The sequence below is a fragment of the Phyllostomus hastatus genome, unplaced genomic scaffold, assembly GCF_019186645.2.
Source record: "Phyllostomus hastatus isolate PE091 unplaced genomic scaffold, TTU_PhHast_1.1 phas_contig_210, whole genome shotgun sequence".
NCBI lineage: Eukaryota > Metazoa > Chordata > Mammalia > Chiroptera > Phyllostomidae > Phyllostomus > Phyllostomus hastatus.
The window spans coordinates 33,266,589-33,277,878 of NW_025333737.1; the positions used below are offsets into that span (position 1 = coordinate 33,266,589).

Here is an 11,290-nt window from a genome sequence, read left to right on the forward strand (position 1 = left end):
CTTCCCTTCTCAATGAAAAAGAAAAGCCCCGCGTCATCTGAGACCCACTTCCTCTCTGCCTCGTGTTTGCTGTGCCCGGAGCAGGCCACGAGCCCCCCCCCGCCCCGCCCCCCTCACGGCTGTTCCCTCTGCCCGAGTGCCCCTCCCGCAGACAGCCTGCTCCCGTCCTTCTCCCCGTTCACTGCTGTCGCATCCCGGTGGCCTTTCCCGGCCACCGTACGGGAGATTCGGCACACGCCCCCATCTCCCAGAGCCCTTGGGTTTGCCCCCTGGCACGGATCAGATCGCTGTCCGACTTTCCCCAGATTTCCCCGTGACCCATCACCCCGCAGCCGCTGATATGCAGGCAGCCTCCACGAGGCCGGGGGCCTCATTTCCTCTCCGCAGTTAGGCCTGTATTAGTGCGGGTGCACAGTAGGTACTCAAGACATACTGGTTGAGTGAATGCACTGCTGTGGCCCTGGGCGACGGTACTGAGACCCACAGCCCACTGCAGGGGAACCCTGCAGTTGGGGAGGGGGGCAGGCAGGCTCTCCAGGGAAAGGGGGGCTGGGGCGCACAGACAGGGTGGCCGGGGAGTCGCTGACACCTGGGACCCGCCTAGTCCTGGGCATGTGCGTGTTCTCACGGCCTGACACTGTCCATGGATGTTATACCTTTTATTTACTTACTTATTTTTAGAGAGGGGGTAGGGAAGGAGAGGGAAACATGAATCAGTTGCCTGTCACACACCTCCAATCGGGGTCCTGGTCTGCAACCCAGGCATGTGCCCTGGCCAGGAATCAAACCGGCGACCTTTCAGTTTGCAGGACAGTGTCCAACCCACTGAGCTACGCCAGTCAGGGCCACATGCATTATACCTTTGTTCCTCACACCCACACCGCCCCAGAGAGGTAGAAATTATTATTCCCACTTTACAGCTGAGAAAACTAAGGCCCGGAGAGGCCAGGTAGCGCATGAGTGTCACAGGGGTTTAGCCAAGGGTCCAGGGCTGAACTCCTGTCGTTAGAGTCCATCGCCGTGTCTAGTTCATCCCCACTCTGCAGGGTTCACTCAACGCCAAGGGCCACAGCACCCCTGGCCCCACTTTCCCTCCCCCCACTCCCCAGGAGCCCCGCTGTGCTCAACCCCACCTCTCCTCCGGCTCCAGGGCGGGCCGTGCAGGGCCGCCCTCGCCTGCCAGGGAGGGCTGACCCGGAGGGAGTGTTTGTAGCAGCTGCAGCCGTCTCCAAGGAGAGCAGGGGAGAAGAGAGTGGAGAGGAGAGTGGAGAGGCTCCGCTGCCCCCCGGCTGGCTGTCAGGGGTGGGAGGCGCCCAGAGCGGCCTGTCCAGCCCAGAGGGGAGACAGGAGTGTCCTCACCTCCATCCGTCCTGGCGGGTGGCCTTCGAAGGGTCTGAGGTCACCGAGGGCCCCCCAGCAGGGAAAGTTCTGGCACAGACTGAGGAATGCCGGGGAGCGGGGGTTGGGCAGGGACCCGGCCGGCCTGGTGGAAGCAGTGGAAGCCAGGAGCAAGTGGCTGAGCCTGATTCCCAGGGGAACCGGGAGTCGGGGGGACCAGCCAAGACACAGCAGGCGGCGGGACTGAAGCCGAAGCAGCAGGAGAAAGGAGATGCCCACCTCCTCCCCTGCCCAGGGTCAAGCCATGTCCCAGACCGGGGGACGAGGGAGGAGGCCCAGGTCCCCAGGGCCGCCGCTGTGCAGCATCCGGCCCTTTAAGTCCAGCGAGCAGTACCTGGACGCCATGAAGGAGGACCTGGCCGAGTGGCTCCGGGACCTCTACGGGCTGGACATCGACGCGGCCAACTTCCTGCAGGTGCTGGAGACGGGCCTGGTGCTGTGCCGGCACGCCAACGCCGTCACCGAGGCCGCCCTGGCCTTCCTGGCGGAGGCGCCTGCCCGGGCCCTACGGACCCCCATGCCGCGGGCTGGGGTCTCCTGCAACAGGGCTGCCCAGCCGGGCACCTTCCAGGCCCGGGACAACGTCTCCAACTTCATCCAGTGGTGTCGCAAGGAGATGGGCATCCAAGGTACCCTCCCGGCCCTCCCCTCGCCCAGACCCGTACCTCGCTGGGTGCCCACCTCCTCTCCGAGGCCCAGGCTGCCCTGAGGGCTACAGCCAGGGTCTTCCTTCCAGAGTTGCCTTGGGCCGGCTCACCCCTTCCCTTTCATTCTTCAGTTTCCCTGTCTCATGGTAAATCCTCACTAAATCGACGTGTTCATTGAATGATTCATTCATTCCTTCAACAAGCACATACCGAGTGCCCCTCCGTGGTGTAAGGCGCCGTGCTGGGCCCTGAGGACGGGACACTGACGCCCAGCGTCCCAGGAGCTCAGGGTGGAGGAAGGGAGGTGGCCAGGGTGCAGACTCCTAAATCCCAGTCGCGTGTGACACACGCTCAGAGCAGAGGCGTGTGGGCTGGGGGACCGGGGGGGGGGGGAGTGGGACGGACACGGCGACCCAGTGGGGTGGAATATGAGGGCGGAGAGTGGCCACAGAGAGGAAGGGGATGTGAGCTGGGTCCTGAGGCATAAAGAGAAGTTTGGGGGAAGGGAATTCCACTCAGGGGAACCACTGGGGCAAAGGCGTTTGGTGACTGGGAGACACTGCGGGGGTGGGGGGTGGGGGGGGTGGAGCCTGTGGTGGCGAGAAAGCAGGGGAGGAAGACTTGGAGGTTAGGCAGGGGCCAGGCTCGCTGGGGCTCATGAGACTCAGGAAAGCGACACGTCGTCGGGACGCTTGTCTCCTTGGCCTTGGACTCAGTAGTGGGATGGAGCTAGATGTTGTCACATCCTCCAGGTCAAAGGCCACAAGGTGTGCATGGGGGGGGCAGGGTGAGGCGGGGCTACTGGCTGGTGGTAAGGCCGCGAGGGGCAGGACTGGAGGGGGGAGCAAAGCCAGGGTTTTATCGAGCACTTATTACGTGCTGCGCTTCCTCTGCAAACACCAGCAACTGTCCTCACAACCATCCACTGAGGCAGACTGTGTGCCCATTGCACAGAGGAGGAGACCGAGGCTCAGGGACTGGCCCCAGGTGGCACGGCTGGTGGGAAGGAGTGTCAGGGGCCCCTGTCAGCCCGGAGGCAGAGCCTGCGCCCCCACCCGGCCTGGTTGTGCGTGGGCTGCAGGCTGAGTAGGAGGTGCCTGGCGGGTACTGAGGGCAGAGGAGCAAGCGGAACAAACTGCTTCTCGCTCCTGGGCCCGTCCTGGCAACCGCGTGGGGAGGAGGTGGAGTTAACCCTTCTCTCACCCCGGCTCACAGCCAGGCCCCGGGGTCCTGTGCTTGGCTGTGTCACCTCTTCCCACCCCCACCGCCGCCACCTCTCCTGTCCTGTGGGCCACCTTGTCCGCCCTCAGTGCCCGGGCCCCTCTGCCCGGGCCCCTCCCCTAGGGCCTTGGGAGCCCCAGGGCCAGACTTCCTGCCGCCCGGACCAGGAGTGGCCCCTGGGCTCTCCCACCCGCTGGGCTCCGGGAAGGCCAGCCGCCGCCGCAGGCTGCCCACCGCTCCCTACTCCCCCTCGCCCCCCGCCAGAGGTGCTGATGTTCGAGACGGAGGACCTGGTGCGGCGCAAGAACGTGAAGAACGTGGTGCTGTGCCTGCTGGAGCTGGGCCGCCGGGCCTGGCGCTTCGGGGTCGCCGCGCCCACCCTGGTGCATCTGGAGGACGAGATCGACGAGGAGCTGCGGCAGGAGCTGGCCCTGCCCCCGCCCGACCCCCCGCCGCCCGCGCCCCCCAGGCGGCGGCCCTGCCACTTCCGAAACCTGGACCAGATGGTGAGCCCCTCGGGACACGCCCCCCAGGCCCCGCCTCCCAGGGCCCGCCCTCCTCTGTCCTTCCCCCTCCACACTCCTGCCCCGCCCCCGGCCGGCCACCCCTTTCTTGAACTCCACTCCGCACCCCCAATACTAATCCACTGCGTGGCTTTAAGTCCTGTCTTGTTCTGAGCCTCAACCTTAATACATATAATATTATGTATTATAATAGCAGCTAAGCCGCCTGGTACGTTTTTATTACAAATCCAGTATTCTGCACCTCCCGCACCTAACGACCCCCGGGAGAGCGCTTTGTAAGAACCCAGCCGCTGGCACCGTCTCTGACCCCTGGGGTCGAGCCTGAGCGCCCCTGCTTCGCAGCGGGGGGCTTGGGGCTAATTATTTAACCTCTGGGTGCCTCCGTTCCCTCCCTGCAGCGAGGGGGCAGTAAGGAGTACCCAGCGCCTCCGACCGACACGTGGAGTGTTCGGGACAGGGTCTGGCCCAGGCGCACGTGGGCCGGAGCACCTCGCTCTCGCTGGGATGAACCCCGTGCCACCCCCGCGGAGCTGGGGGTGGGGAGGTTTCTCAACTTGCCCGAGGCCTGTTACAGCCGAGCGGCAGGGGCGCTGATCCACCCCGTGCGATTCCAAGGCCCACCTCTTCGCCGTCACACCCCACACCCCACCGCCGTCATCAGCTGACCCCAAGGGCACTGGGCCATAGGTCTCCGTTCTCGCTGGGTCGTTAAAATTCCCCCCTACCCGGCCCTGGCTTGGGTGGCTCAGTTGGGTGGAGCGTTTCCGGTGCACGTGAGGCCTCGGGTTCGATTCCTGGTCGGGGCACATGCCTGGGTGGCAGGTTTGGTCCCCGGGCCCGGGCGTGTGTGGGAAGCAGCCAATTGATGTTTCTCTCTAGAAGCCTTGGGGTGGCTCTGGGGGCAGGCAGATCTCCCCCCCCCGCCCCACTGGGCTTGACCTGGCGTGGGTGGTGGGGAGCTGGGGCACAGGTGCGCAGGTGCACAGGTGCGCAGGGAGGGCTGAGCCCACACGCACTGCCCGCAGGTTCAGAACCTCGTGAGCCACTGCACATGCCCAGTTCAGTTCTCCATGGTCAAGGTGTCCGAGGGCAAGTACCGCGTGGGGGACTCCAACACCCTCATTTTTATCCGGGTAAGTGCGGGGACAGAGGTAGTAGGGCCCCCAAGGTCAGCAGACTCGGGGTTCCTTCCATGGGACCCTGCCCAGGCCCGAGGGTAAGGACAGGGAGTCACCATTCACCCCTTGGGGCTTGTTCTCTCTCCCTGGAAAAATTCCAGAAGATTCCTCACAGTTGGCAGGCCTGTCTATCCCCCTGGTCCCACGAGCGCAGCCAGAACCACCCCCCACTATCTGCCTGCAGCTCAGCCTGACTCTCAGGGGTCCCCAGGCAGAAGCGGGGTGTGAGGGGTACTCCTTATTCCCATCACCTCTACCCCGGCTACAGGCTCAGTCCGAGCGAGGGGCTTGGGAACTCCAAGTCTTCATGCAGTGGGCGACCCAGGCACGTGGACCTCACGGTCCCCCTCTGAGGCCTGACTGGGTGCATTCTGCAGAGCGAGCGGGTGTAGGAGCCAAAACGTGCCGCCCACTGCCTCCCCCACCCCTGCGCAGGCCGATCCACCGCCGAGACAGCCTGTACCCAGGGGCGTGGCCGAGCCCCGGAGGGCGCCAGCCACTACGGGGGGGGGGGGGGGCGTAGCCAGCTCCGGCTGGCCTCCCTGACCCTGAGCCAACAGCCCCGGAGGCAGGATGGGGCAAGGGACTGCGGAGGCAGGACGGAAGCCTGGAGAGGCGCTGCGACCCAGAGCGCCGTGGGGCTGAGATCCCCCCCATTCTCTGACACACACACACACTGCAGGCAGAGCCCGGGCCCCATTCCTAACGCAGGCACGTGCAGGGGAACCCTGCAGCCGAGGGAGAGAAGAGCGGGCTGTGAGGGCCCCTGTCGCGTTGTGGGCCACCTTGTGTTTGTCGGCCCGCCCCCACCCTGGACAACGTGTGTCATCTGACGCCTGTCCCGGAGGAGACAGACACTCGCAGCCACACACGCGAGCCAGAGAGCGTTTGCTTGCTGCATGCGCACACGGACTGGGACGGGGGCGTGCGCTGGAAGACGGCAGGCTGGTCCGGAAAGAGGGGACACTCCCTACTTTGCCCTGAATCTCACCCTTGCCCCCTGCAGGTCCTCCGGAACCACGTGATGGTGCGAGTCGGGGGCGGCTGGGACACACTCAGCCATTACCTGGACAAACACGACCCCTGCCGGTGTACATCCCTGTGTGAGTGCCTGGAGAGTCCCCTTCCTGTGCTGTGGGTCGGGAGGTCGATAGTGGGAGTCAGGTTGGGTCTCCAGGGGCAAGAGGTGTGGAGGGGTGTACGGAGACTGGCAGGTGCTGCAGATCCTACCGTGTAGAAGGCACAGGTGGGGCGCGGCCGCAGCCCTAGAAGGAAAGCCGAGCTGGCATCGTGTGCAATACCAAGTGTAGCCACAGGATGGCGCCAAACACCCAGCGAATCAGCGTTTGCTGGGGTGCCTCTTAGGCAGGGCTTAGTCCGGCTCTGACGCCCACAGGGGTGGCACCAAGCCTGACCTGAAGGGTCTTTAGCCCTCCAACAGTGTCCATCAGCACCTCCAGCCCACAAATACGCATGCTCTGTAAGCAAAACGCGTGGACTTGCAATACAAACACAGCTTTAAACAAGAACCCCCCCCTGCTAAGCCCTCTGACCAGATTTCATCCCCTGGCACCGCCCCCCCCCCTCGCCGGGAGGAAATGCTGGCACGGGGGCTGTCCCCGTCACTGCCGCCGTGGGCCCCCTGTCTCTGATGCGGGGTGTGGGGCAGGAGTTGAACCCTGTCCTCCTTTCCTCCCCGGGGGCTGGATTGGCAGCACACAAGCCAGGCAGCTCCCTGAAGCCCCCGGGGCCACCGGCGCAGCACGAGGTGAGGGTGCAGGACGAGCCCTGGCAGCCGCAGCCCACGATGACCGTCAGCCGCTCCCAGAACCCGCCGCCCCCCGTGGACTGGAAGACGTACACCCCTGCCAACCGAAAGCTGAGGCCCCCTGCCCCCTCCCCCAGACCCCGCAGTGCCTGGGGAGTGGGGGCGGGGATCCCCCGAGAGACAGCACCATTCCCGAGGTACTGGGGAGGGGCAGGGCAGGGCCTCTTTCTCCCTGGGGGTCCACATTCTCAGACGCCACCCCCCCTCCCCAAGATAAAGGGAGCAGGTCTCCTGGCAGTGCCCCTGTCCCCTGCCAGGCCTCAGGCATTCAGAACAGGAAACGCACCCAGTGCCTTTGGGGTCCTCTAGTGACTTCACGTGCCCTCCCGTTTCACGGGTGAGGAAGCTGAGGCCCACACAGGGAACAGCCCCACCCAAGGCCTTCCTGCCATCTCGTGGTAGGGCAGACACTAAGACTCCCCTGCCGCCCGAGACTGGTGACCTGTGGCTGCTGCACTTGAAGTAACCCAGGGTGCAGACCAGGCTGCTTTCTGCCTGCCACACAGGGAGGGGTGGAGCATGAAGTTAAACAGCGTCTGCCATGAGGGAGACTCTTGGACAGGCACAGAGGCGAAGGGAGGAGTATCTGTGTCCTTCATGAATCTGGCCCCCTGGGAGTTCTGGCTGGGAAAAGGCCCTTCCCTCCCAGAGCCAGGGGGCTGGACTGGGTGGCCCTGCCAGCCTGGTCATTCTCCCTTTCAGGTGCCAGGAGAAGCCACTCACCCTATCTCGGGAGCACCTGGCAGCTGGGGACAGTCTACCCAGCCCCCAATCCTCACCCACCCCTAGGGGACATGACCCACGATGCCCCTCTTCAGGGAAGAGGGAGGGTGGAGGGAGACCCTCTGAACTCCCCAGGGGGAGGACCCCTACAGCTTGGATTCGTGAGGACACAGACGGCTGGGGAACCCACTCCACGGTCCCCACCCCACAGCGACTTGGAGCTCCTGAGGCCACCGCCACAGGGACACCAGCAAGAGGACCATCCCCCCCGCCTCGTTATTCCAGTTTCACCACGCCCCTGGGCCCCAGGCAGCCACCCCAGGGTGAAGCTGAGGGTGCCTCCTTCCAGCTCAGGGAGCCAGCATCCGTCTGTTCTCCATCGCCTGGTAAAGGGCCCACCGAGACCCCTGTCCAGCTGCCCCCCGCCCGACCGCCCACTCCAGGAGGAAGCTTCCCTGGTACCGCAAGCAGAGGTCCCGAGACAGAATCAGTGAGAAACTCCGTCACACCAAAAGCTGTCATCGGAGTCTCGGCTGGGTCCAGACAGGGGGGCTGCTCTGTGGGAGAGAGGCAAGGGGCCCAGAAGCCGGAGACCTGGGTGCCGGCAGCAGCTGGAGAGTCCCCGGGCCGGGGCCCACAGGAGCAGGGGCGGGGGTGCACTCCCCCGACCTCAGATGGGACCAAGGAGCCAGCAGTCTACCATGGCCTTGAGGAGGAGCTTTCGGCCCACGTGAAGCTGCTGGAGGTGGGGACCGCTCGTCCCCGGGGCCCAGGGTCTGGGCTCATCCCTCGCAGTGGGGTCTACGTCCCCAGCCTGGGTGCGCGGTGGCCTGAGCCTGGGGGTCCTTATGACAAAGTCATCCAAGAACTGGCTCAGGGCCCCCCACCCCTCCATAAAGTCGACCTGGGGGCCTGGAAGGCTGCCTGTACCGGATCCCCTAAGCTGGCTGTTACCACCAGCCCAGGAAGCCCACAAGGGCAGCCGGGAGCCAGCGAGAGTGCGCCAAGGACAAAGGCAGCCGTGAACACCTGGGACACCGGGATGAGGAAGGTCCCGGCTCCAGGAGACCCGGACTGCCCAGTCCTGACTCTGTCTGCCAGCCTGGAGGCCCCCACACCTTCGCCCCCGGACCCAAATTCCGACAAAGCCAGGGCCTGTCCGGGCAAGGGCAAGAGGACACTCCGGAAGCCCCGGAGAGTGCCATCTATTTACAAGCTGAAGCTGAGGCCCAGAATCCGGCCCCGGAGAGACCACAGGCCCGAGAAGCAGCCTTCACGAATCCCCAAGCCCCTGGCCTACCTCCGCCTGGGTCCCGCCAGGGCGCCCCCTAGGGGCAGGCTGGAGGGAGCGTCGGCGCGGGGTGGCCGGGGAGGAGAGGCGGCCCTGGTGGGTGGAGCCTCGGCGGGGGAGGAGGAGGGGGGAAAGGGGAAAGAGCCCTTCGCTCCCAGGGAGAGCAGAGGGCAACCTTCGGGCCTGCGGCCTGGGCAGCCTGACCGAGTCCCACTCCCTCCTGAGGAGGAGTCCTGGGTCTAAGGAGGGGCTTCTCCTCCTGGAGCCTGTGGGGAGCAGAGGGAGGGTCCCACGCCTCGCCACGGGGCCTTGGCAGGAGAGACAGACACAGCCTCCGTCGGCCCGGACCGGCGAACGGGACACCCATCACTCCCATTCCAACGCAGTTAGGATGCGGGCAGCGGGGCCACCCTCTGTGCGATCAACACCCTCCCCGCCCCGCCCCAGGGCCCCTCCCCGAACTCCCGTCTTCTGGCCACGCCCACCGTCCGTTCCCACGACCCTTGTAAGTTATCAAACACTCGGGGGTCTGTCGTTGAGTCTCCATCCGGCTCGAGTCCCTCTCTCTAGGACCGCAGCGATGCAGGAACGAGCAGCCTCGAACGTTCTCCCAGCGCAGGGCCAGGGGACCAGGGCAGGGAGCTGGGGGGTGAGGTAGCCAGTCCAACGTGGCCCCGCACAGCCGAGCCGGGGGAAGCGGCTGGGGCGTCAGCACCACGGACAGGGGCACAGGAGCCGGCTCTTCCTGCGCGGCTGCAGAGCTGCGCCCTGGGGCTCGGGAACGGAGATCTCCGAGTCCACAGGGACGATCGAGAGAGTTCACACGTCCACAGCCTCGAGGTGAGGACAGAGGCCACAGAGGCTCGGCAGCAGGTGAGACAAGGACGCAGGCGCAGAGGCTAGGGCCGAGAGCAGTTATTAAAAGGTTTCCTGAGACAGTGGTGGAGGGAGACGGACGCCTCCCCTCTGGCGGGGTTGGATCAGGGAGGGAGGGCTCGGGGGCAGGTGGAGAGGAGGAGTCCCAGACTCGTGCCCGCAGTCCTCCTGGGTGACCTGGGTGTGGGGGTTCAGGGCCACCCCATCACCCTCGCCCTCCTTGCCCAGCAGAGCCCTTCCACTGCGAGAAGCTGAGCCAACGCCTGGGTACAGAAACGAGGGAAAACACTCCCTGATTTTTAATCTGACTTCCGATCATCGCGCAATGGGCATCACACACACATCCAGACCCTGTGGTGGGGAACCCTGGGGGCGGGGTGGAGGGGGGCGGGGAGGACAGAGAGACTCAGAATGAGGGTGCAGGAAATCAAAATCAAAGACCTGGGGTGAAGCGGAGGGGGTGAGGTGGGCCAGCCAGGCAGTACCATCCAGTGGCTCCCACAGGGGCAGCCAGAGGCCTGGGCCCCCACCCACCCCCACTTCCGGTGCCTCAGAGCCGGGGGCCACGGTGACAGTGAGGTGCTGCCATCCCATCCCCTTCCCACCCGGAGAACCAGGCAGCAGGGCTCGGGGGAGGAGGGGGCAGGCCCTCTTCCGTACCCTCCCAGCCACTCCAAGGTGTGGGGAAGGGGAGCCACCTCCTCTGCTTCAGAGGGAGACTCAGAGGGCAGTCACTCGTCTGGTCACGTAGCACGTCAGGGACTAGAACCCGGGGATGCTGGACTGCCCCACCAAGGCCGTGGTGGTCACTGCAGGGCTGTGCTACCCAGGTGGGTGGAGGGGCATCAGCTGGGGCATTCACAGATTCCCTCTCCCCCTGGATCTGGGTGACAACCCCCCCCCCCCAGATTCCTCTCTATCACGGATCCAGGCTCCGATTCCCTGGTTTACACGGTGCAGCAGGGCCAGGCCGAGGCTGGGTTGTTCCATGGGCCTCTCTTCTCACCAGGGATTTTGTTCCGTCGTCACCAGACCGGGGCAACGGGCTCATCCTCGAGAACTCTGGCCACAGAGCAGGGGACACGCACTGCTTTGTGCCCTCCAAGTCCCCCAGGAACCCCTCAGGCTGCTCCTGGTGTCTCCGTTATTTTTGTTATTTCTGAATGGGTACAAAACTGACAGTAATCAGCTCCGGGGAGGAGAGGTAGAAACCCGGCCAGGCAGCCGGAGAAAATGGGGTGGAGTGAGCCCGGGAACGGAGCCAACTGGGGTCGGGACAAGGACACGTAGGTCCTGGGGGCCTCCATCTAGAGGTGGGAACACAGGCACCTCTCCCTCCGGCAAGGGGTCCCCATAATTCTTTTGCTGGCCCTACCCCTCCCCAGATGAATCAGGGTCATCTGGGATTCAAGCGGGTGGAGTCTGGGGCGTCAGCCTGGGATGGGATGGGGAGACAGAGCCTGCAGTCCCACCACCTGGCCTCCAACCCCCCACCCCCGGAATCGGCCTGTCCCCCACAGCCCCCCAAACCCAGCATCCCCCACTCTAACAGACCACCCAGCGCTAGAGCCCAGCGTCCAGGAACTAAATCTACCCTTTTTTTG

General features: G+C 65.0%; 1 protein-coding gene across 1 annotated transcript; it reads left to right on the plus strand.

Moving 5' to 3' along the window:
* Positions 1-1,555: 1,555 nt before the first annotated feature.
* GAS2L2 (growth arrest specific 2 like 2) lies at positions 1,556-9,053 on the plus strand. Its single transcript, XM_045837052.1, has 6 exons — positions 1,556-2,027; positions 3,531-3,772; positions 4,816-4,923; positions 5,975-6,071; positions 6,684-6,933; positions 7,499-9,053. Exons 1-6 carry the CDS (start codon positions 1,610-1,612, stop codon positions 9,051-9,053), a joined length of 2,670 nt encoding a protein of 889 aa, XP_045693008.1. The 5' UTR covers positions 1,556-1,609.
* The last annotated feature ends 2,237 nt before the right edge of the window (positions 9,054-11,290 follow it).